This window comes from Phalaenopsis equestris, unplaced genomic scaffold, assembly GCF_001263595.1.
Source record: "Phalaenopsis equestris unplaced genomic scaffold, ASM126359v1 Scaffold000135, whole genome shotgun sequence".
NCBI classification, from domain to species: Eukaryota; Viridiplantae; Streptophyta; class Magnoliopsida; order Asparagales; family Orchidaceae; genus Phalaenopsis; species Phalaenopsis equestris.
Window position 1 is genome coordinate 409,976 of NW_018164577.1, and position 27,373 is coordinate 437,348.

The 27,373-nt window shown below is 33.9% G+C and overlaps 2 protein-coding genes across 4 annotated transcripts in view; one reads left to right on the forward strand and one right to left on the reverse strand.

Annotated features, from left to right (window-relative positions):
* Positions 1-1,831: 1,831 nt before the first annotated feature.
* LOC110021577 (11-beta-hydroxysteroid dehydrogenase-like 5) lies at positions 1,832-11,820 on the forward strand. 2 transcript variants are annotated; one of them, XM_020720126.1, is made up of 6 exons: positions 1,832-2,241; positions 5,986-6,172; positions 8,247-8,332; positions 8,750-8,881; positions 9,834-9,998; positions 11,225-11,820. In XM_020720126.1, the coding sequence occupies exons 1-6, from the start codon at positions 2,059-2,061 to the stop codon at positions 11,513-11,515; spliced, it is 1,044 nt and encodes a 347-aa protein (XP_020575785.1). In that variant the 5' UTR covers positions 1,832-2,058; the 3' UTR covers positions 11,516-11,820. The 2 variants fall into 2 exon arrangements, with proteins under 2 accessions (XP_020575785.1, XP_020575784.1); XM_020720125.1 differs by having other exon boundaries at positions 5,986-6,178; positions 11,225-11,818.
* Positions 11,821-13,074: 1,254 nt separating this feature from the next.
* LOC110021591 (protein ABHD11) overlaps positions 13,075-27,373 on the reverse strand; it is a 53,974-nt gene continuing 39,675 nt past the window's right edge. For both annotated transcript variants that reach the window (XM_020720154.1, XM_020720153.1), the window contains exons 10-13: positions 25,748-25,813; positions 16,416-16,537; positions 16,151-16,322; positions 13,075-13,340 (exon numbers count right to left, since the gene is read on the reverse strand). In XM_020720154.1, the coding sequence (XP_020575813.1) occupies positions 13,239-13,340; positions 16,151-16,322; positions 16,416-16,537; positions 25,748-25,813 (462 nt within the window). In that variant the 3' untranslated portion in view covers positions 13,075-13,238. The remainder of the gene's footprint in view (positions 13,341-16,150; positions 16,323-16,415; positions 16,538-25,747; positions 25,814-27,373) is intronic.

Here is a 27,373-nt window from a genome sequence, read left to right on the forward strand (position 1 = left end):
TTTGGAGGTGCCTAGGGGCAAAAGACCATGTTAGGCATTTCACATAGAATTGGATAGATATCCATTCTAAATGAACCATGGATTAATGCATTGTGAAGATATGGTGTACCCTAGTTCCAAGTCAACACCCAGGGTCGACCCTAAAGCCAAGTAATCCTATAAGGACTCTTCTTGAATTCTTTTATAATGATCTTACCTACTAAATGCTAGAGGTTAAGATCAATATGTGGAATTTCAAGTTGAGTAAAAAGAAGAGTTTTGAATTTCTAATGGTGGGGTACCTCTTCTAATTTTCTAAGACTAGTCAATAGAAAAGTCCTATGACTAGACCTAGGCTACTAAAGAAGTTTTCTAGACCTCAACCAAAAATGAGGTCAACAGGCGATGATCAATGGAGGTCAACGGTGTTCCACGGTGGTTGACGGCGATCAATGACGGTCAGGTGACGGTCGACAGTAGTTGATGGTGGTTGGAGTGATGTTGGACTTCAACTCCTCAAAACTTAAAGGTATTTTTCAGGCTTCAAGCTCTCCTCCTCCTCATGAGAAAGGTGAAGCTCTATTTATAGTGTTCCGAGTACCTTTAATGCTGGAATATAAACCACTTTGATCGGATGGTTCAGAGTGCTTCTTTCGATCAAAAGAAGTTTGATGGATATTTGAGTGCCTTAACGATGTCAGAATTGAGCAATCTCGAGCTCGTTGGATTTGCCTTGTCGAGACACTTGATTTGACTTTAGGCTTGTTGGATTCAACATTCATTTGACCGTCAAAATATGTCCGGAAAACTTTTAAGAGTGGTTTAATGACTTTATCTGAGCTTGATTTGACGCGAATTGAATTAATTTGGATATCATTAAGTTTGTCTCATCGAGTTGATCAATTTAACTATAAGTTTGTTGAAACAGAACTCTAGATGATTTTTTATCAAGGTTTGAACATTTCTTGCTCAAAAGATCATCTCGAGCTTCTTGTCATGCCTCGAGATTCTTGCTGGACGATGAGAATTTGATGATGACATATCATAAATAGGTAAGAGTTATGCGCTAATCATATAGATCTTTTCGAATTTAAAAAATTTTAATTGATATTATTTTTTTTAATTACTCAAATTATCTTTAATAATGTTTATAAAAAAAATTATATACATACATAGATATATAGTATTAACCAAGAAATATTTAAAAAAAAAATGATGGCAAACAGGCCAAGTAAACTATGTAATCTTTTGTTTAATAAGTCACAATTTTAAGGAAATAAGAGTAGAGTAAATTTTGATTTTAACGGTTTTAGGGCCAACAACGGCAGTGGCCTACGGGTGATTGACGACGATTAGTGATCGGCGGTGTGGGCTGTGGTCGGCTGACAACTATCGGTCGGCAAAAACGACAGCTGCACTGGGCGTGCAACGGGCGACTGACAACAACAATATTATCCGACAATTGGTCAACAATAGCGACACTTTATATTAAGCATTATTTTAAATTCACTCAAATGTATCGAATTTCAAATTTGGGGAAAATGAACTAAGAGCTGAATTTCAAACATGATACTATTTTACATTGAATTTTAATTTTTTCCGAACAAATGGCTTGTTTTTAAAATCTTAGGGATTTGGAATACAATAAACTAACAATTCTGCCTATCAAACAACCCCTTAATAAATTCCCCCTATAATATAATTTAATAAATCCAGTATTTAAGATAAAATGGAAAAAAAAGTATGAACAAATTGAACTTACTAAATCTTAGATTTAAAATTGTTTTTTTCTAAACTTAAAATTTAAATAAAATCATATTTAAATCCATTAATATCAAACGGTTTGGGATGGGGTATTATGGCGCTGGAGATCGGAACAGGGAATCTCCCAAAGCTTTCATCCATGTGTCGCAGCCTAGACCTCCATGACCGACATGCAGATCCTTCATTCCTTCTTTCTCTTCACTCCCATCACTCTCTCTTCAGCTTCTACACTCCTGTTCTTATCCTCTTTCGCCCACCCCCTGAACACATACCTGCATCTCCGTATTTCTCTGTTGTTTACAGAGCTGCGAGTTAATGGATTTGATGAACTATTTCATCAACCTCGTGGCGCCGCCGGCAAGCATGTTGATGATGGCATTTGCGTGGCCGACGCTCGCCGTGCTCCGCGCAGCAGAGTGGATTTACCGCACTATAAATAGCGAGAACATGGAGGGCAAAGTGGTCGTTATCACCGGAGCCTCTTCAGCCATGGGAGAGGTGAATTACTATGTGAAAATTTTCTTTTATTTTTATATACTTATTCTAATATCTATGATTTCAATGAATTATAACAAATTAAAGATTGAGAAAAAGTGCTATAAATCTATGCACTAGATTCACGATCAAGCATATAACTTGAGGAAGACTCTGAATAAAAAAACTGTTTGGTAAGATTTAACCTGAATGATGACTAGATCTTGCAACAAAGAGTCCCTTAATTTTAGCTGCATGAGCTCCAAATTCATCTTGCATATTTTGGAGAAAAAAATGCCAGTTTGCTACGTAGCTTCCCGCTATAACTAATTGGTTACCAGAAAGTATTTTACTTCATATATTTTCTCAATAATGTACCAATTTCTTTGCTTCTAGCCGTGCCTCGATTTCTAAGCACAGAAAGTATAAGCTAACCCATCGCATGCTGATGATTTTTTATGCGAGATGACATTTAAGTGTCTATATTTTCCCATATAACTGAAGCAATAAAAACTGAAAGCTTATTTGTTGAAACTATTTTGTAGTTCTGTGCATGTGTTATTGGTTTATGTATTACAATGAACTTCTACGGGTCGTTTATAGAATGATGGTTGGTTTTGTAGGACTAACTTGTCTTGTAGAACTAACTGATTTTTGGCTTGAAGTTAATCTTACTATTGCTATGAGTAAACTAACTGAAAATTATAGATCTAATCGAGTAGATAAATGCCTTTTACTTCAACTTATCATCATGGTTCCAAGAATCATACTCGATTTAGACTTGATATCATATTGCATGGATTTCCAACTTATTTGTCAAAATGTTCTAATTTTGTATTTTAAAGATTGTTTCATGATGAAGAGGCTTATATTTACTAACAGTATTTAGTTATATTATTTATCGCCACTTAGATTATCTTCGTACTCGGACAATAAAATGGAGGAAATTTTTTATGTGAGGAATTTGGAAGGGAAAAAACGTGGACCAAGACTAGTTGCAATAATTCTTTGTTTTGTTGAAAAAGAGTTCAAGCCGGGTCACTTTTTAGCAATTCGAGGGACGTCAGTCGAAAACATCTATTGGTTTGTTAGAGAAGATGATGTTGATAGTGCCAAAGTTGGTCCTCTTATGCATCAATTTTAAATATTTATGGTAGGAGCAGATGACAGTAGGACCAAGACCCCGAATACTGCAAATTGCTGCGTCTTTAGGAATTGTACAAATTGCTTCTCATTGCTTGTTATTACATGCATCACATTCAACGCCATTATTGTAGACGATGAGACGTGGGATTATTGGGCTTAATCATTTATCTGATGGGTGAAAATATATTGTGGTAGAAGCACAAAGTAGTGATCCCTATTCCACAAACTTGAGCTTTTACTTTGATAATAATTTGATCATTGATGTATCAAGCCTGTTTTACCATTTTTAGTTTCGTATTTCTTGTTGCCAAGGCTTAATGCATAATACACTGGATGTAAAAAAATTATCTTTGATGGCATGAAAATTTTCAAACGTCGGAGAACCAAAATGCGAGGTCTATGTTAAGGCAATGGGGATTTGTAAAGACACTTATTTGTCATTGGAATAGTTCAGGTTAGGATTTAGTATACTGCTATGATGTTTTTTTTTTTTTGGTTCGGGAAATGAGCAGATTGGTTCTTTTTTGCTTAATGTTTCAATGTATTGTTTTACATTTACCACAAGAAGAATTTTGAGGATGCAAATTAAGGACTTTAGGTATGTTAAATTTTTATGATGTTTACTAGAAACACAATTGTTTATTTTGATAAATTTAATTTTGTATGCTTCTATATGAATGGCTTTGAGGAATATATTATGATTATGTAAAGTAGTATATATTTTATGACAATCTAGGTAGTGCAGTTTGTTACCCACTTGATCCTGATTAACATAAGTTAATTTGAGTGTTGGTAAATATTCTATATCACTAAATTTCTCTCGTCATGTCTTATGCTTGCAAAGGAATCAATATGGGACTTCATACAAATTGCTTGTCAACTGGCTGCATTGTGTCAATGCATTTTGTATACTATTTTTGGGCTTTAGAAAAAAAGGGACATTTACATACTTACCATCCAATTCTTATGTGTTAATATTTCAACCACCCAAACTTCAATTTTTACATACAGACCACCAGATTCTTATGTTTTCAGCACAGATTGGGTGGTTTGTTGGTAAAAGTTGAAGTTTAGCTGGTAGATATGTTATTACATAGGAATTGGGTGGTGGGTATGTAAATCTCTCCAGAAAAAAAAGGTTCAAAGTGAAATAATAGTGAGAAATTTGGTGTCTCAGAGTATTTGAAATAGAAAGATGATGAAGATAGAGAATTGCATTGATGCTGAGTGGATGTAGTTTTATTATATCGAACATTAGTTTTTTGAGCATTGAAACTTTGGCGTGTTGCCATGGCCTAAAGCTTCTTATGGAAGCAGAGTGTGGAATCAAAGTGGGTAAAGACGGGCTTAATATTTTGGCGGCTAAACCTATTTTCAACTCATTATTTTAAGTTCACGTTTTAAGACAATTACATAATATTTTGAAATTAACTTATTTTTTTTTATCCAATATAAACTATACCTAAACAAGAATCCTTAACAATATCCTTCTCTCACCAGAAAACTCTCCACATCGGCCCCCTTTGCTTCCTCTAAACCAAAAAGTTTTCAACATCAACATGACAGATCAAGAGTCTACCAAACCACATGGAGATTTCATAGAGTCACATGCTTCTTGAGACTTCTATGCTGGTTTGAAAATAAATTGTTTAATTGCGTCTTTTCTAATTTGCTTTTTCCTTAATACCTTTTCTATGCTGCTATTCTAATCAAGTTTTGGATTTTATTTGTTCACAACTTTCAACCAAAAGATCTGCGGTAGAGTATAAACGCCTAAATGAACACACCTAAAAAGCTTCCTTGGTGTAGTTGATTGTTGTTTACAAACAATAATGAGCTAAGATTGAGCCAACCGAAAGTGGACTTGTTAGCTCTTGATACGACAAGTTTAAAAAAATATTAATGTAAAGTATACATAAAAGATATTAGAATTTTGTAGTTTTAGCACAAAGTTTAAAATATTAAAAAATTATCTATCACATTCATATACAACAACAACAACAACAACAACAACAACAACAACAAAACCTTAATCCAACTACGTGGGGTCGGCTACATGAATCCTTTTTCTCCATTGCGTCCTATTTAGTTTCATGTTTTCATATATGAAGTGATTTTTTCTTATTTTTATTCTATACTTTTTTATCATTTTATTATAAAAATTGCTTCAGTTATAATTGTTTTCTTTTTCTCATAATAAATGAGTTGGCTAGTGAGTTAACTAGAACTTGCAGAATTAAGCTCAAGCTCGAGCTTGAGCTTGGCTTGATCATTTAATCTAGCTTAAGTTCAAGCTAACGGTGACTCGAGTTCGGCTCAACTCATTTACACTCCTACTAATGCTGATAATTCTGTACTGGTTGTATTCAAACCAGAAATAGTCCATGATTAAAATAAGGGATCAAAGAAGATTAGGAACTGAAATCATATAAAAAAAATTTAGAGTAATTACAGAAACATAGGAAACCAGGTTTTGTTTCAACATGGTTTTTTGCCAAACAGTTTGTAAGGATCTTTTCTTGCCTAATTTTTTCACCTTCTTAAACTATTTATATTGCAGTTTTTTCATTACAGTCTATTGTTTCTTTTATCCCATGAACACTAAAATCACTATTATTGCAGAAAATAACTTACCAATATGCTATAAAAAAGGCAAATTTGGTGCTGGTTGCAAAACGAGAGCAAAGGCTATGGGGGATTAGAGAAAATGCCAGACTCTTGGGTGCAAATCTTGTTGTTGTAATTGCTGCTGATGTAGTCAAGGATGAGGAATGCAGACGATTCATCAACGACACTATAAATTACTTTGGTCGGCGTGAGTTCTCTTTACAATGCTTATATTTGCGCATTATAAGGATGTGGTACTTCTAAGTAGGGCTGTAAACGAGCCGAGCTTGAGCGAGCTCAGGCTGGGCTCGTGTTCGAAATCGGCTCGTAAACAGTGTGTTCGTGTTCGACTCGATTTAAATATTTGTGTTCGGCTCGAAATTGACTCATTAAAATTAAATTGAGAAAAATAAATGTAACGTGTGAGATTTAAACCTGGACCAAATATATACAAAAGAAGACACTAACCACATTGTTACATGAGATGTTACGATTTAAATTAGACATAAATATATATAATATATTATTATATAAATAATATATGTAATATATTGTTATATAAATAGTTATATAAATTTTTTATTTTGAGCTAAAACGAGTCGAACACGAGTGAACGAAGAGCTGTTCGTGTTCGGCTCGTTTATAATTCGAGCTTTAAAAATTTTGTTCATGTTCGGCTCGTTTACTTAACGAACGAGCCGAACACGAGCTACTTAACGAGCCGAACACGAGCTGTTCGCGAACAACGAGCTTTTTTGACAGCCCTGCTTCTAAGCCTTATTTGGTTTGGAAAAAGTGAAAAAGAAGGAGTTTAATTGAAACTAGTATTAATCTAAATTTTTGGTCAATTAGGACTGGATTGAGAAGTGCTTCTTTTTTCTTTTTATTTGTTCAGTTGATGAAAACCTGAGTTTTCGAGGTGGGAACATGCAAGTCATAACAAGCCTTTTGTTCAAATTTTTTACTAAGGTTGGTTAGGTAATTGTGATTGGAAAAAAGGCAATTTTTCCTTTGAGAAATCCAACTAGCTATTAGTTGCTGGAATCAAATGTCAAATGCATGCAATTATGAACTAAACTGTATTTGAATTCCCTCCAATTCCTTAGAACCAAGCATAGCCTTATTGCTCTTTTGATATCACCACTTGATAACTAGAAGTTCATGACCTTTTGTTTCTAAGATGTTAACATTAATTTTCGTAATAACAGCTTATTGTGATTTATTCTTAAGTCTATCTTACATGATTGTAGAAGTATACTCATTACTCTTGAATTTTTATATTTTTTTTAGGTAGCTTTTATAAAGGTACAAATTCCACAATTAGATCTAATATGATACGTGACTTCGAGTGTTGGGCAATAAAGAAGTAATCGACATAAAAGAGATTGATAAGCTGGATGTGCGACAAAACTCCTAAAGATAAACTTAGGAATAATAATAATGCGAGAGGTATTTTTTGTGTGATGTTAGTTGAAAACATAATTATATATTTTTTGGATATACAATGAAATATAAAAGTATACTCATTAGATAAGCAAATAAAAATTAAAAATTAAGGATTAAGAAAGAAAATAGTAGACTAAGATAGTTGTGATTTGTTCCAAATAGTTTGTGAAGAATGTGCTTATTAACATGCACTGCAAAAATGAATGGGAAATGAGCAATCTTAAGATTAACCCTAAATAATTTGTATAAATTTTATGATGTTGATGCAATTGTTAAAAGCATTCATTTTTTTCTTATCCAATAGAATCATCTAATGCTTTTTCACTGAAATTTTTGTATTATATTTTAATATTAATATTTTTTTTACAAAATTTGGATAATATAAATATAATGCTTGTTGGAGGCTCATGGAGTTTGATATTATAGTTTACTCGGTTTTTACTAGTGTTTTTGTAACTACCTTGTGGATCCAATTTTAGGGTACATTAGATAAAAATTAAAGGAGAAGCACCCTTTTTCTAGTGGGTTCATAGGTTGGAGTCTCCAAAAAAAAAAAAAGAATAGGTTTATGTTTTTTAAAAATTACTTTAGGGTATATTTTGTGGAATATCATATGAGAAAAAATATTATTTAAACCATCATCCCCTCTGTGTAACCCAAGGAAAATACAATGACATCTTCGGTTTTTATAATATAGGACTAATATTGAAACGTTGCAAAGTCTATTTAAGTTTTTCGTATGACATTTTCATTAATTCTTCCATTTTTTTTTTCATTTTTAACGGTGCTTTTAATGTTCTAAAAGGTTAAGTTCATAAACTTTTTGACAGTGGATCATCTTGTTAACACCACCAACTTGGGACACTCCTTTTACTTTGAGGATGCCCTTGATACTTCAATGTTCCCACATTTATTGGTATAGTTTTCCTACACAAGTCAATATTTATATAACGACCTTATACCTTTTTTTTTATGCTACAATTTTTTGGAAGTAGCATGACCTCATAGGTTATTTTGATTTTCTTTGGGATCAATTTTATTTTTTATTTTTATTTTTAAATTGTATTTTTTTATAAGTTTTTATTTTTTATTTCTAAAAACAATGGATGAGTTTTTAAAAACACTCAAAATAAATTTTAAGTGTTTTGAGCGTTTTTGAAAATAATTCAAATAAGCAAATATGTTTTGTTTCAAATTAGAACATAAACAAAACAAAATAAAACAAAGAGTAGATAATAAAAAACAAAAGTGATCCCAAACGGCTCCTTAGTTTACACATTTCACAAATGCTCTCTTATGATTATGATATTGTTAAAGTGTGATTTTGCTTCAGGATATAAACTTTTGGGGCAGTGTGTATCCTACATATTTTGCCCTGCCTTACTTGAGAGAAAGTCATGGAAGGATAATTGTCAATGCCTCAGTGGAAAGTTGGGTGGCAATGCCAAGAATGAGCCTATATGCTGTGAGAAACTATATATTTTCAGGCTATTTTATTTTAGGATCATTTACATGCTGACCACAAAATTCTTGTGTATTTACATATCTAATACCTGAACTTTAATATTTATATTCATAACACTCATATCTTTAACATCACATCAAAAATACCACATTTACTAACTTTTTAAAAGTCAAATGCACCTTTTTATGCATATGTTTATAACATCATTGTGTTATGAATGTAAATATCAAATTTAGGAGTTAGATATGTAAATCAATAAAAATTGTGGTATGCTTTTAAATATCCATTTATGCTATTACTCAAGGAAGAATTAAGGATGTCCTTACCTAAATTGTGTATGAATTTGTTTTTTAATTATATAATCATTAAATTTGCTTTTATATTGACGAATGAAGATTTTTTTTATTATGTTTTTTATTGTACTCATCTCAAAGCAAATTTGATGTGGATAAAATCCATCCATTTAACCATGGGGGATTTACATACATGCCAAACAATTTTTTGTATCTAATAACTGAACTTTGATATCAACTTTTCTAGCATTTTAGTACAACAATTGTATCAATTTATATTCATAAAAAGTTGCATTTTCCCTTTAGAAGTTTAAGGAAAATTTACATACATACCTATGAATTTACATATTTAACGCCTAAAGTTTACTTTTGCATACATTACCATCTTACACATTTCTCTGTAAAAGTTTAAAAGTTAAAATGGTGGTGTTTGTTAAAATGGTGGTGTTTTTTATGTGATATAAAAGATTTGGGCGGTATAAATGTAAAAAGGTTCAATTTAAGTGTTTGATATGTAAAACATAGGAATTGGGCAGCATGTATGTAAACATCAAAGTTTAGCTATTAGATATGTAAATTGATAATAACTGTGTGATATTTACATAAATCCCCTTGTATTTACCTTTTTTCGTTTATCTTTAAATGCGGATGTTACACAGGCAGCGAAGGCAGCAGTAATAAACTTTTATGAGACATTAAGGCTTGAGTTGAAGGATGATGTTGGAATCACCATTGCAACGCATGGTTGGATCTGTAGAGAAATGAACCAAACCAAGTTTATGTTCGAGGAAGGCGCAGACATGCAGTGGAAGGAAGATAGAGAGGTATTTCTATTTTCTCATGCATACTTTCTACTGCGAAGTTAATTTTTTTAAATTTAATTTTCTGCTACCATTGTTCAATTTTCATTAGTTCAGTACTTTCTATTATTTTTTAGTTGTGGCATATATATACATACCACCCAATTCCTATGTATTTTCGTTTATAACACTTAAACTTTACTTTTTACATTTATACCACCCAATTTTTTTAATGTCACATAACAAATACCACCTTTTTAACCTCTAAGAAGTGAAATACACATTGTCTTGCATAGAAAAGATGGTGTATGCGTAAAAATTGTAGTTTAGGTGTTATATATGTAAATAAATTGAAATTCAGTGGTACTTATGTAAATCTTCCTTTAAATAAAAAGTTTGATTTTTACATTTCTAACACCAAAAATTTTCTATCACTTAAAAAAAATACCACTATTTTAACTACTAAAAAGTTAAATACACATTTTCATGCATAAGCAATTTGTTATATATCTAGAAATTGAAGCCTGGGCGTTATATATGTAAATACATCAGAATTCAGTGGTATGTTTGTAAAGCTTCCATAAATTTAAAACGCGTCCTGATCCATAATTTTTAATTGTGTAAACATTTTTCGTATAATTAGTGGATGACATCATGAATGAATTTTTTTTTTCTCAAAAAGGGGACATTTACATAAATACCACCCAATTTCTAAGTATTCACATATCTAAGACACCTAAAAGTGGTGTTTGGCAGCACCTTTGAATAGGATTTATCACCAGATTTATGCAAGAGTTACGCGGATTTATTAATTTTCGGATTTAAGGGCCGAAATTTTACCTTAGATTCGGCTTAAATCCAGATTTACTAAATTTAGGGGAAGGTGAATTCAACGGACTTATAATTTTCAGATTTAGTAAATCCTATTGCCGCCGAAATTTTTAATTCACATAAAAAATACCATCATTTTAACTTTAAATAGTGAAATACACCCGTTCAAGGCAGGGGCTGAACTGGCAGGTCCACTTGGGCCGATTCAGCCAATCTATGGTGTCTTTATATTTGTGTTCATTTTTGAATTTCAGCAATAACATTTACATTCTATTGTGGTTGGGTTAACTCCGGTTTCAATAGATAAGATAGCATGCATATAAAATTTGAAGTTTAGGTCTTAGATGTGTAAATGCATAGGAAATTAATGTTATGTATGTAAATCTTACCAAAAGAAAAAATTATCTTATGATGCTTAGCTGCCAATTTATGGAGCCCATGTGGAAGAATTTGCAAAGATGATTGTTGATGGGGCCTGCAGAGGTGAAGCATATGTGAAGTACCCAACCTGGTCTGATGCTTTGTTTCTGTACAAAGTGCTCACTCCTGATGTTCTTCGCTGGACCTTTCGCTTGCTATTCGCCGGCAGAAGCGGCCGGAAAGGTTATATCTCAGGCAACAATGGAGCTAGTCGGCCGCTCCTCGAAGCTCCGCTTGCCCGGAAGGACACTCCTCCACCGTCAGCTCCGGCTTCGCCGAATCGCCGATGAGAGGTCAAATAAAGGTTTGATTCTCTGATTGAATTGCTCTGCTGAGCAATTCTTTGGTTTATCTGTAGCAGATGGTGGTCTGGTTGATATGGACCTTTTCAAGTTAGGTTGAACCACATCTATGGCTTAATAAAACTCATTAGATATATGTATATATATATAGAGATTGGGGATATATGAGGGATTGTAGAGCTAATGCTTTGGGTATAAATGTTGTGATTATTTGTGTTATCTGCTGCCTTTGTTCTTCCTAGTGATGAGTTGCTGATAGGCTAACATTTCACGATAAACAGTCATGTGGTGATAACATGCGTAATGAAATGTTAAATTTTAATATTAAACAGTATGTCAAATAATTTATGTTTATTTTGTACATGTAATATTTTAAAAACATAGGGATTATATATATATATATATATATATATATTGTCTATTAGTCTGATGAACAGATATAATTATTTATAAATTTTCAATCATAAATATTATTATTATTATTCTCATATTTGTAAGATTAAGATTTTTTTTCTTTAATGCTTATTTAATTTTTATGACAAGTATATGTTATTTTAAAATTTAATATATATATTTATATATATTGCAATGCCATGTCAAAAATATTGTCCGTCTTATATTTTTAAAAATGGATATATCTCGTGTCTGCAGTCTGGTGCAACTTAAGTTGCTAATTAATCTTTATTTTTTTATTTGAAACCTTGAAATTGTTTAATTAATGAATATTAACTTTTGATTAGGATTAAAAAATAATAATAATCCTAATCTTAATTTCTAGCATTTTATGTATTTCTTTTTTAGAAATATATCAAATAATTTATATAAATAATGCGTGGTAAGATAATTTTGTGTGCTTAGAAGTATTCTTGATATATAAAATGAAATATAAATAGTATAACATTCTATTCTCTCCATCGTTTCATAACTTGGTATTTTCTTGGATAAGTTTCAATTCCATGCAAGTGGCTGCTCAACTTCAACTATTTTTCATATCATGCGATAATTTCAGGAGACTACTCGAAACATTTGAAGGAAAATATTTACTTTTTTTGGGAAATTGAGACATATATACCACACAACTTATGTATTTATAAATCTAACCCTCAACTTTTGATACTTAAAGTAATAACATCTTGATATTATAAACAGCTCAGTTCACCAGCCAGCTATCGAGTGGAGCTCAAACGGGTTTCTGCTGCACATAATAAAGATCAACCAGGAATGAGAAAGCAGAGGAGGCTCAGACTCTTCCAACTAGCCGTTAAAAGCAATGCAATAAATTCAATAAAATAGATCCTTTGTTCAAATACATGATGCTAGATTTTATAAAAACCTTTTTTTCATTTGTTTATTCGTTTCATAATAAATGTCTCTACAACATCCTACACAATAAACACATCCACGCGGAAGGAACATTTACATAAATACTACTCAGTTCCTATATATTTACATTCATAAAACCTAAACTTCAACTTATACATATATGACGACTTCTCTATGCATGAAAAAATATATTTCACATTTTTTAAAATTAAAAAGGATGGCATTTTTGATGTCATTAAAAAGAATTGGGTGGTATAAATGTACAATGAGAAGTGTGTTTAGAGATGTAAATTCTAAATACATAAGAATTGGGTGGTATTTATGTAAAAAAGATTACAACATTCTTATAGAACTTAAGCCGTCCGAATTCATCAAAATTTTTTATCTCCTATTGAGGTCTCAAGCCACGTAGTACTTTGTTCGCCGCTACTGTACACTTGAATGATTTTGATAGAATTTTGAAAAGACCATCCGGGTTGTCTGCATGTACCTGTAAAAGCATGAACCGAGTGAGATTGTTCAGTGGAAGTGCATGCAGGCACAAAGGGCGGAAGAAAAATTATGTGCATCGCGAAATGGCAAATAATTATATTACATGAGAGAAAAGTGTTAAAATGGTTAATAGTGTTGAGGTGTAGAGCATGGAAGAGTAGGGGTGTAAACGAGCCAAGCTTGTATTCGGCTCGTTCATATTTCGAGCTCAAAAAATGTGTTCGTGTTCGTGTTCGGCTCGTTTGCTTAGCAAGCCGAACACGAGCCGTTCACGAACAAAGAGTCATTTTGACAACCCTAATCACATAGTCATAAGATGTTAAGAATTGAAGCAAGATTTAAAATATCATTTGAATCTAATTTAATAATTTTTATTATATTTTTTTATTAATACTTTTAATTGATTATAAATCTTTGTAGTCTTATAGTCAATTAAATTTTTTAAAAATACTACTTGTCAAAGATATATATATATATATATATAGATATATATATAAATATATATAAATTATATATATATAATTGATTAGCAGTATTTCGAGCCAAAACGAGCCGAACACGAACGAACAAAAATTTATTCGTGTTGTTCGTGTTTGGCTCGTTAACTTAGCGAACGAGCCGAACAAGAGCTTCTTAACGAGCCGAGCACGAATTGTTCACGAACAATGAGCCGTTTTGACAGTTCTATGGAAGAGCACCCACGGCCAGACAAGCAGCAGAGACATTTCATGAGCGGCGCACCAGTGCCTGTAGACATAGTGCGGCGCACTAGCGCTGGGGTCTGCAGTGCCCCGTGCAGTCTATGGGGCGCCTATGCACCCGGTTACAGTCTTACAGAGCGCATAACATTCCCGAGGCAAAGAGTGCCGCGGGCGAGAGCGCCAGATGCAGTTACTCCCGTTTTGGCTTAAAACCTCCATTCTGGCGATGAAGGATGATTCGCTCTCTCTGGTGTGGCATTGTCAATGGGTTTCTCTTGAAGAAGGAAATCGTTGAGGAGAAGTTTAGCTTGTATCTTCTTTTGTGAGGTCGAGAAGAAGGCTTCGAACGAAGTCTTATAAGTTATATTCATTGTAGAGAAGAGATCTGGGTTAGTTTTCTATATATTTCTAAATTTCATAGTAAAAATTTTTTAGTGGCGCGACTTCATGGTTTTACCCTATTTTTAGATTTTTCTATGTTAAATCTAGGTGCATTTTTTTGGATTGTGTTTTGTCGTGCTTCCATTCGAATATTTTATTCCGATTTTTTTGAAAAAGAGTGATCCTATTCTGCTATATTGTTTTGATTTCTAATTGGATTGAAGCCCTAATAGAAGTATATAAGTCTTCCATCCCTACATCTTGACTCCTTCAGGGATCCATTTTAGTAAGAGAATCTATAATATATAAAATAGTCCCTAGACTCTTTCAATATAGTTTGAAATAATTCCTAAAAAAAATTATAAGGCGTAAAAATGTAAAATTAAGTCACGTTTGAATGAGCTTATTTGTCGTTCGCCTTTGCTTGTTAAACAAGCCTAAATTTTGTGCACGTGTTTAGCTAGTTGATCTGAACTAGCTGTTTAAAATGAAGTCTATTTAAAGGTATTGTAGGCCAACGGTCAAACAAAATTATGTTTAAATTTAAATTAGTACATAAACAAGCTTATAAAAACGAGCAGAATTCAAGTTAATTATCAAGATGAAAACGATTCAACATGAACGTTGAGCTTTTTTTTGACAGCCAGAGTTAGAAATCATATTTTTAAAAAGGGCCATTTACATAAATACCACCCCATTCCTATGTATTTACATAACCTAACATATAAATTTTGCCTTTTACATTTATACCACTCAAATCTTTTGTATCGCATAAAAAAAAGACCACCATTTTAATTTCTCAAAAATTAATTTTATCTTTTTCATGCATAGACAAGGTGGCATATATGTAAAAAAATAAAAGTTTTCAATGCATAATATAGATACATAGGAATTGAGTGGTATGAAGGCAAATTTTCCTTTAAAAAAATCAAGAAGTATATTAAATTTGTCATTTGATTGGATTTAGCTAGACCCTAACATTAAATTCTGAGTCCACAAGCCTATTCCCATTGGAAATAGATGAAAACAAAGTCATCACTTCCAGAAATAAATTCCATCTACATTAAACCCAAATGAGCCATAAGATATTACTTTTCCATGAAAACAACATTTATAAGCTCTAGGAACTCTGGAATCAGAGCAAGGCAGGCAGGTTCAACTAGCATAAAAAAGGTAGGAAGATTTATACACATACCACTCATATCTAAAGGATTTACATATCTAACACCTGAACTTCAATTTTTACATATATCCCACCTTACCTATGCACGCAAATGTGTATTTACTTTTTCAAAAGTTCAAATAGTGGCATATTTTATGTGATATAAAAGATTTAGGTGGTGTGAATGTAAAAAGTAAAGTTTAGGTGCAAGATATGTAAATACATAAAAATTGGGTTGTATGTATGGGTTGTATGTATGTAAATGCCCAAAAAAAAAAAAGGAAATTTACATACATACCACACCATTCTTATGTATTTGCATATCTAACACCCAAAGTTTAATATCCACCTGTATGACACCAGTGTTAAAAACATATGCATAAAAATGTGTATTTTGCTTTTAAGAAGTTATTAAGAATGATATTTTTTATGTAATGTTATAAATTTGTGATGTATGTATGTAAATATGAAAGTTTAGACGCTAGATGTGTCAAATATAAAAATTGAGTGATATGTATGCAAATACCTCTTAAAAAAAAAAAAAAACTTTAATAGAGAACTCACCCAGTGGCCAGCATCTTCAAGAACATGCATCTGGACTCCAGCTCCCTCATCTGAAGCCAGCTCCTCTGCAGCATGAATCCTCTGTAGATCTTCGAGGGCCCATCTATGTAAGCTTCGTTCGGCTTTTAAGAAGTTCATGTGGACGCCACGAGGAACATTTTCAACAATACCCCTGTATATAAAAATATTGTTTTAATAAATATTCATTGAACAAACAGGAAAATGCAGTGCTGCAATTTGATTTGAATCGTAAGGGGTTAAGTACCAAATATTTGTCGTCTCGTATGATGTGTACATGTCAGCAATTCCATTGAGATCGAAGTTCCATGAAAACCCTAAAGGTCTTGAATTTGAATTGCCAATGGGTCGGAGGTTTGTCGCCACCCACTACAACAACAGCGCAACCAAAGGATATGACATTTTAAAGGGGCTTTTACATACAAACTATCCAATTCTTAATTATTTAAATATCTAATAGCTAAAATTTGATTGTTTCATTTATATCACCTAAATCCTTCCTATCACATATAAAATATCACTATTTTAAAATGAACCTTTTCATGCATACTTACAGTAGCAGATGTGTAAAAATTAAAGTTCAAGTATTAGATATGTAAATACACAAGAATTGAGTTTTATGCATGTAAATCTTCCTGTTTTAAATGTAAAGAAAGGGGTCATTTTGCTTTTTTTTTTTAATTGCAACAATAGATGGCATGCTTTTCCAATGTTATGCAATTGACAATACTACAGTTTAAATACATCAGAAAGTTAGAATTTTAAATTTTCGTGTTGAATTTCAAGAATAGTGTTGCATACTTTTATTGATAGGAAGAGAGGTATAAATACATATTACAAGATTCAAATAAAAGAAATACATAAATTAAAAAATAGACCAATTAGAAAACTCAGAGATATTGAAACAAAAAATAAAAGAAACAAATAAAATATAATAAAAGCTAATAATAAGTGCAATAATAATAAGCCTAATAATTATAATACTCCCCATCAAGTTGAAACATAGATATCTATCATGTTCATCTTGGATTTGAAGTCATCAAACAATGACCGATAAAGATTCTTGGTAAGGATATCTGCTAATTGACAATTATAGGAGACAAATAGAATATAAATCTCATTTGAATCGAACTTCTCCTTAAAGAAGTACCTATTAATATCCACATGCTTCGTTCGATCATGTCAGAAAGGATTATGGGCAATATTAATGACTGTTTTATTATCACAGAACAACTAGAGAGGAGTAGAGACTTACATACGCAATTCACAGAGCATGGTGAGTAACTATAGAGCTTCACAGATACCTAAGTACATGGAGCGAAACTTGGCTTCAACACTGCTTTGGGCCAAAACAAACTATTTTTTGCTTTTCATTGTGACAAGATTTCCCAACATGAATAAGCAATATCCTGAGGTGAATTGCTTATCATAAAGACACCTGGCCTCATCCGCATTTGTATAAATAGCAATAGAACGACAGGTGTGTTGAAAATATGGAAACTAGTCCACTTTGCTCCTATTGACAAGTTTGACATCTATGGAAGTTATTTGAATTGCTCTTAATTAATTCCTTAAATGGGCCTTAAAATTGGATTGAATTAAGGAACGCCACCTGCTATTTATATGCTTCTTCGGCTGAAACTTTGTGTGGATTATACAAACGGGATATAGAATAATAACGAGGTGGTTGTTCCGTAAACTGCTGCTTCTTCCTCTATTCTTCGACCTGCAACTTCTCTCCATTTTCCTTTGATCTTCTGTCATGGGACTCTCGGGTAGAGAGAGAAAGGAGAATAGAGAGAGAGAGCGAGTTTTTTTTTTTGTAAAATCATCGATGCGATCGACAAGTGTAAGTCCTCAAAGAAATAAAATCTTTTGCAACTCCGTGGACATAGGCAATTTGCTGAACCACGTAAATTTGTGCTCTTCTCTGTTTTGCGAATTTCTCGTTCAAATTTTTCCTTTTATTGCCGTCGTTTTTTCACAACAACTAATATCAGAAACTTGATTCGGATTTGAGGAAAAATGATGACAAGAAGCTAATTAAAATCTGTTGGATCGACAGGTTCTGAGGGTTATTCGATTAATCTTGTCGAGATCCGTTGCCCACAACGTTATCAAGGAAATGACTATTGCATATCTCATGATAGATTTATCTAGTATGTATGAAAAGTCATCGGCGAATAACAATGTGCAACTGATGAAAATTTTATTCAATTTGAAGATGATAGAAAGTACATTTGTTGCACAATATCTGAATGATTTTAATACTATCACAAATCAATTGTCGTCTGTTGAAATTAAATTTGATGATGAGATATGTACGCTCATATTGTTGGTTTCGATTTGGATGACAATTAAATTAAACAGCTGGGAAGCCATGAGGATGACAATTAGCAATTTTACAGAGAAATCTAAGCTGAAATATGATGATATTCGTGATTTGATTTTGGCTGAGGAAGTGCGTAGGAAAAATTTTGGCGAGACATCGGGTTCAAATTCAACACTGAATATTGATTCCAGATGGAGATTACAAGAGAAAAACTCAAACAAAAGAATATCAAAATCAAAGCACAAAGCCAAGAGCAAGTCAAAGCCTAGTCAGTAGACAACTTGCTGGAATTGTGGTCGTACTAACCACATAAAAAAAAAAAACTACAAAAATTCGAAAACGGAGAATAATAGCGTTAATGTTGCAACTAACGAAGCACAGGATAAACTATTGCTGACAGTTCACAGTTTTGTTGATGACTTGATAATGGATTCATAGGTTTCGTTCCATATATATTCCCACCATGAGTTAATGTAAAACTATGTTACAGGTGACTTTGTGAAGATATATTTGGCTGATGGAGAAGCTCTGGACGTGGTGGGATGAGAAACTTTAATATTGCACTCCCTAACTAGAGCAAATGATCTTTGCAAAATGCATACACATTCATGAGTTGAAGAAAAACCTCATTTTTGTTAAGCAGTTCAATGAGGGTGGTCATTCAGTAGTGTTCTAAGATAGCACCTGGAAAATTATCAAAAAATCATTAGTATTAGCTTTGGGTAAAAAAACTGACACACGATATATGACTACAGGTTTACTCAACACTGTTGCTACTACAGTTGCAGAGAGCACGATAGATTTCTGGCATTACAGGCTTGTTCACATGAGTCAGAGGGGTTTGAAAGAACTTTAGTCAAGAGACAAGCTACCATAACTGAAGTCAATTGATCTCAGCATGTGTGAGAGTTGCATTATGGAGAAGTAGAAGAATGTCAATTTCTTGAAAAGTGACAGAGCGTCAAAAACATGAAAACTAGATGTTGTACATGCAGATGTGTAGAGCCCTTCTCCAGTGACATCTCTTGGAGTCTCTTGTTACTATGTCACGTTCCTTAATGACCACATCAGAAATGTGTTGACTTTAATTCTTGAAGTATAAATCAGATGTATTTAATATGTTCAAAACTTGAAAAGTCATGGTTGAGACAGAGACAAACTTAAAACTGAAATGTTTGAGGTCTGATAATGGTGGTAAGTATATTGATGGTGGGTTCAAAGAGTATTATGTAGCTCAGAAAATCATAACGAAGAATATCATTCCTGGGACACCACAGAAAAATGGTGTTGTTGAGCGCATGAACAGAGTCATTAATGAGCGGGCTAGAAGCATCAGATTGCACGCCAGACTACCACCAACTTTCTGGTAGGAAACGTTCAACACTACAGTTTACCTGATCAACAGGAGGTCATTTGTTCCATTAGACTGTAAATTGTCTGAGGAAGTTTGAAGTGGGAAAGAGGTCAAATTTTCTCACCTTAAGATTTTTTGCTCTCTCTTATGTTTTTATTAAGCTCGAGGCTAAGTCAAATAAATTTTATTTTATTGGCTATAGAGATGAGACATTTGATTATCGTTTTTTTGATGATCAGGACCGGAAGATCATAAGAAACAAAAATGTCATTTTCAATGAGAATATCATGTACAAGGACAAGTCCAACACAATTTCTGAAGTGGCTTCTCAGGAATCCGAGATGGTAAGGATTAATGATCTACCATAGGTAACAGTGCAGTGCAGTGCAGTGATAGAAGTGATGAGGAGAGTGGGTCTGGAGCATCCATTCCTATTGTTCCGCAGTCAGGTTCAGAGTCGTTAACCCTTACAACTACAGTTTGCAGGTCAGTCAGGAATAGACATTTCCCTCAGCGTTACTCACCGACCTTGAACTACATTTTGTTGATAGATGGTGAAGAACCGCTGAGTTATGAAGAAATCTTGCAAGAAAATAAAATCTTATATAACTCCGTGGATGTAGACAATTTGCTGAAACACGTAAATATGTGTTCTTCTTTGTTTTGCGAATTTCTCATTTTTGTTTCATTGTCGTTGTTTTTTCACAACAAGGTGTGGCGAGAAAAAATAAACCTGAGCCTGGAGTGCCTTTTAAGTAGTAAATGGTCTCGTTGATAGCTCAGAGATGGTGCTAATAGAGATCATATATGAATTGACTCACAATACCTACTACGTGACAAATATTGAGGAGAGTATGGGTGAGTAAAATGAGTTTTTCCACAAGCCGTTGGTAGCGAGTCTTGTTTGCCGAAAATGCATTGGAAGCATTAGCTAATTTCTCATTGGGATCACTACTGGTTTGTAAAAAGGAGAAGGTTATTCTTTGTGAATAAATTAAGCACACATTTGCACTGAGAAAAGCAAATGTCCCGGGATGACCGAACAACTTTCATGCCTAAGAAGTATCCTTCATTTCAAAACGAAGTAACAAGAATAACTTTCAGAGATTCCAATGCTGGTACATTAGGTACAATATCGTCAATATAGACGATAAGGATAACAATTTTTCTACCGTAGAAATGTCAAAAGAAGAGAGTATGATCTGAATGAGCTCATGAAAAACCATGACCAATTATCACCTTTGTGAACTTACCGAATCAAGCCCTTGAAGATTGCTTCAGTCCGTAGAGAGACTTCCACAGTCGACAGGCTTGTCCCCAAAGAATAGTAGAGTCAAATCCTGGTGGGAGGCACATGTACACATCTTCGGTGAGATTCCCATTTAAGAAAGCACTTTTAACATTCAGTTGGAGTAAAGGTCATTCCAAATTTATAACAAGGGAAAGTAGGTCCCGTATAGTGTTTAATTTAGTAACTGAAGCAAATGTCTCCTCATAATTAACTTCGTATGTTTGTGAGTAGCCTTTGGCGACTAATCGTGCATTGTTGCTTTCAAAGGATCCATCGGGACTTAAACTTGGTGCTAAAAATCCAGCGACACCTTCTGCTTTCTTAAATATAGGAAGATCCACAACATCTCATGTATGATTCAGCTGAAGGACATTTATTTCATCAATTACAACAACTTTCCAGGAAAGGTTAACTGATACCGCTTTAATAGTGGATGGTAGTTGAAGATCCGCCAGGGGAGCACAAAACGTTTTATAGGTCGGCAATACATTGTGAAAAGAGATATTTTTTCATTAAATAAAGATAGCTTGCCTAATTACACACCTCAACAGGAGAACTCGCCCCATCATTCGGAGTAGTGTCAAGTATAGACATGAAGAATGGGAGGAGGTTTTAGTTGTTTGGATCTAGAGGGACAAAGTGCTCCTCAAATATAATGGTAGAAGAAATACCCACAGGAGTGGATAAGGAATATTGTCCAAGAAATCATGCACTTACATAGAGTTTATTTGTGGTATGATCAAGACACAGATAGCCTTTTTAAGTAACAGAATATCCTAAGAAGATATTTTATAAACCCGGGATCAAGCTTTCTATGATTAAAGGTAGTGTTCCAAACAAAGGTCGTGCACCTAAAAATTTTGGGTCTAAAGGTGTTGAAGAACCGATTGGTAGGGAAACATGACATCAAAATGACTAATGAAATTTTAAAGTTGTGAATCTTTGGAGGAATTCTATTAATAAGATAAGCAGTAGTAAACAAGACATTATTCCAAACACTTTTTGAGATATTAGATTGATACATAATGGAGCGAGTTACTTATTTGGTTGAAGAGGTCCGTACATGAGCTATGATGGAGGATGCGCTTACTTACCAAGAACTCGCCTAAAATAGAATAAAAAAATTCATGATCATAGTCGATTAGAAGGAAATGAATTGAAGTTTTGAATTAGGTGAAAATAGAGTGAAAGTTATTAAAATTGACAGAAGCTTCAGATTTATCTTTTAAGATATAGATCCACTTCGTTCAAATGTTTTATCAATTACGGTAAAGAGCCACCGTTTATTAGTATAGCTGAGAGTGTGACAAGGTCTCTATAAGTCATTGTGAATAAGAGTAAAGGGGGTAGAAGGCGTGTAAAAATGAAATGTACAAGGAATGCGATGATGCTTAACTAATTGAAAAATCTCATATTAGAAGTTAGCAAAATTTTCATTAGTAAACATCGACAAATACAATTATTTTAAATACTGAAAACTGGGAAGACCCAAACAATAATATAACATTATAGAACGTTCAGTGGATTGAGAAAAACTATAACTAGTGGGAGAAGTGTCCATGTTTTTCGCGTCTTTCTTTTGGAAGAAGTAGAGCCGAACTACTCTTTTAGAAGTCGCAATCATTCTCCCCAAACGATGATCTTGAAAGACAAACATTAAGAGAAAAATTAGCAATGCAATATGTCATGTGTTAGTTTACAAACAAATAATAGGTAATACTTAAACATAGGGACATGTAACATAGATTTCAAAGTTAAATCAGTGGTGTTACTGATTACTTACGAGCAATAAAATTACAGGAGTCGTCAACAATTTTAATTGTCTTTCTCAGAGCATGGATAATATGTTGAGAAAGCTTGAGAGCATCCAGTCATGTGGTACATCGCACTTGAATCAATCATCTATGGACTAGAAAAAGAAGTGAGTGTCATATAAGTGATACCTTGACGAACATGTGAGGTGGATAAGTCGGAAATGAACTGATTGAATCCGAACAACTTGATTAATTGCTCCATCCGACTTTGAAGAGACTCAAGTGATTCTAGAGTGTGTTCCAAGTGGGAGATGGTTGTATCGTATTAGATTCAGATGTCATAGTGAGACTCTTAGCAGAGAATGACTTGGCTGAAGATTTGTATGTCGGTTTCCTATAAAGATTTCAACACTTTTCTCGAGTATAGTTGGGTTTGTGACAGTAATCGCAAGTGGATCGAATGCCTCGAGGACTGTTTAATGAGTGGTGTATACTATGAGTGGCCAAGGCAGATGATTCAACTAAAGTCGCAGCGACGAGCATGACAATTTCTGTGAAAGCAACACGAGCAGAAGGGAATCCAGACCAAGGATACGACCCCCGACTTCATCAATGTTTTTGTTAAGGCCAGTCAGAAATTAGACCATGTGATCTTTTTTCTACATTTTTCTGAAAGAGGGAAATATCTGTAAGAGATTTCCATGTGTAATCATAATAGAGATCACATTCCATCTATAAAACCACAAAATTATTGTAATACTAGGTCACAATTCTCGACCCTATTTTTCCTAGTAGATCTTTTTGAAAACCTAATAAAGTTGGCTGGAGTTCCCTAGATTTAAATAGGTATCACGAACTTCAGTCCATAAGGCACTAACAAAAACTTGAAACACATACGATCAACCAATTTTTAGTCTCCATAGAGTTAAGAAGCCACGACATGAGGGTATAGGGTTTAGTGTAAAATTCTCCACTTCTCACATTTCATACGTCGGGTCAGTTTTAGGAGGTTCACGAATCATTTCGGTGAGATAGTCGTATTTCCCGCGTCCATTTATGAACAAAGACACGGCTTAGGACCATTGGAAAAAACTAGATCGGTTCAGTTCATGGGTAATGAAGAGGAAGTTCATGTGGTTTTCCGAACCTCCGATCTGCAAAAAGATTAAGATCAGTGTCAACCCTCCGACAGACTCAAACACACCGTCGGAAGAAGGCTTGTTGGTGGAAGAGTTTGTCATTATTCCAACAGAACCAAATGTTATGTTGGGTTGCGCGGACATAGAAAGATCTTAGAGAAAACAACGAGGAAGAAAGCAACAAGTGTGTCAAAGCAAGCAACAGCAGGTGCAACAAAGCAAGCAACAGCAGGTGCAGCAAGAAATGCGACAAGACAAGCAATAGCAGGAGCAAGCTATAGGAGATAGGAACATTGATCCATTGAGGAAATACACGGTTGTCTATGGCCCAAAGGTAGTAAGGATCAAGCAAGTGCAATTGATCAAGTTGCTAGGGCAGTATCGCAGTTTGGGAAAGCAGTCGTGATATGAGCAGTCCTGGTGCGGGAAAGCGAAGGGAAAACTGTGTCCTGATTCGACAAAGCAGTTGCAGCAGACAAGCCATAACATCGTAAAACGATCACTTGGATGTGCAAGTAACGCGGTAAAACAACCACAACAGATGAGGCCTGACGGCTAGGGTAGAGGAACTAGGTATAGAACCATGGCTCTGATATCATGTTGAATTTAGAGTATAGGTTGCATACTTTTATTGAGAGGAATAGATGTATAAATACATATTACAAGATCCAAATAAAGGAAAGACATAGATTCAATAGATCAACTAGGAAATAGATAAATATGGAAACAAAATTAAAGGAAACAAATAAAATCAAATAAAAGTTAATAATAACTGCAATAGAAATTAGCCCAATAATTTTAATATTATGTTTTTTTTTTTTATTTCATGTTGAAATTCTCAAATAGTTGTTAGATTTTATTAACAAGTGGTCTTAAATTGTTTTATTAATAAGTGCTTTTAAATTAGTATGACGTTTTTCTTTAAAGACACTTGTTAGCTAAATAGGTAGATTTTAATTTATGCACCTTCATTTTTAAATAATATTAGTTGCACTGAAAAATTCTAATCCTGAGTAGCCTTTGCATCATTTCGTAATGGTATTTTTATAAACAAAAGATTACCGGATAATCAAATGAATGAAATGATACTTGAGGAATAGGTGAGTGTTCTTCCTTTATCTAAGTTGTATACATAGAATTTTCCTCTTAATCGCCTCCCTTTCATCCTCCCACCTCCATCACTCAACACGAGCAATGCAGGCTTAGATATGAGTGAGTAATGAAAAAGGATTCAAAATAAAAATCCTTAGTAGTTCATATTAGGCTAATTTAGGCACTGACAAACAATACAGTGATGATTATGAAGATTTATTGTTAAAAAAGTAAAGCGAAAAAATAGTCATCCGACTATTTACATGGTACCAATCTCTATAAAAGTGTCAAAATAGTCCCATAATCCTTAAATTGGGACTGAAATAGTGCTTTGTGCAGCCCATTTTAAAAAAGTATGGGGACAAAATCAACACTTTATAGACTCTGGAACTGAACCACCTATTAAGAGTCCGGGGACTATTTTGACACTTTTTTCATTATTTATGTAATAGTTTACTTCAACAAAAAGGCCCTAAAAAATAGTATGAAAAACAGAGATTGAAATTTCCTAAAGATAGAGAACCATAGGGCATAAAAATTCTGTATTGTTGCTTCGATGGGAATATAGATAGGAAAATTAGTCGTTACCATCAATTATTGAGTATGCTTTCAATTACCTGTGCAACATCTCTAGAGAATCCCTGTTGAACAATAGCAGACACAACTTCCTGCTTTGAAGAGATCTGTAAAAACGAAAAACTAACATAACCAAACGATACCACCATTGAATTAAAATACAATTTTAAAACAGCTATCACAATTAGTTGAGAATGCACTTAACAATTTCCTTGTGCAGAAAAAAGGATATAAGACTCCAATTCATGCTAAACAACCAGAATCTTTTAGCATAAATATAGAACAGAGTAATAAGTGTTGACTATAAAATTAAAAATAAGAAGGAAGAAGAAAAAGAGGGGAAAGGAAAATAATTAATTAAAACATTACCTTCTCCCGCTACGAGTGCTCACGCTTCGTTTCAACAACTGTTCGCCCCATTCCAGTTACAAACTGCAACGAAAACAGAAAAGCAAGGCTTTCCCCTCTTTTTGGCCCGAACCAAGCTAGTTTTTACCTTTCTCCCATTATGTCCTCTCATCATTCCCGTCTCCTCTCTCGTTCGAAGCACTCACACGTCTCCCATCATTCCTTCCTCTGTGCACTCAAGCCTCCGCCTTCTTCCTCTTCGTTTGTCTTTTATCGCAACAAGCCGCAAAGGACACCTCGCATCTCTTCGCTTCGTCTTCTTCCTCCAGTTCAAAAGCTGCATGCAAAACCAAAGCCCTCCCCACTTATTCTTCGGGATCAAAACAAACGACATAAGCACTCACATCCTTCACTGTTCTTCCTCCCTTTCCTCACAAGAAATTGCCCTAGCATTACGCCGTTCCATCCAGAGCCCTACAAGCTGAAGCTTCTTTTGTTACTTCTTGACCAGTCTGCCAAAGCCTTCGTGCTTGTTTGTTTCCCAACTTCAATCCTTCCCGTGTGTTTTCCCTGTGTCGAAACTCTCTGAAACCGGAATTAACTCCAACCACAATAGAAAAACAGATTTTATTACTAAAAAAATAACAAGGTTACAAACATGACTCAAAAATAGGAAAGGAAATACAACACCACAAATCTCTGACTAGGGCGAGATCAGACGACCGATGGATGGCGAGAGGGATGGGAGGAGTGGTGGTTGGTTGGAAGGGAACGGGCTGGTATGCAATGGGAACTTGGAAAGGGGATTAGGAGGGCGACAGTACAGGAGACTGTAAGGTGGCGCTAGTGTTGTGAGGGTTGGACGGGCTGATGGTAATAACGGGATAGGTAGGAGAATGTTATAGTGACTTTAGGGAGGGGAGGGGGGCGGTTTGCTGGGATGAAATAATCAGCGGCTGGAAGTGGAGAGGTTGGGTACTTACAGCTCGGATCACGGAAAGGAGGGGGGTTGTCAAGTGGGTGTCGGCCGTTTTTTAACTTTTTATTTTTCGTGATTTGAAAAAGTGAATGATTTTGTGATTTTGAAAATAATTTAAATATAAATATAACCTTTTTTTTATTTTTTAAATGTAACATTTTAATTTTAAAATAGGTGAGACCAAGCGGGTCTCACATTTAAAAAGTTTAGATGATTGAATATAATATTACAGGTAATACACTTATCCCGACGAATAAATATATCACTTGTAATAGGGATTCAATCACCTAGACTAAAGAATTTGTGACATTCATATTGGTCTGCAAAATATTTTTATATG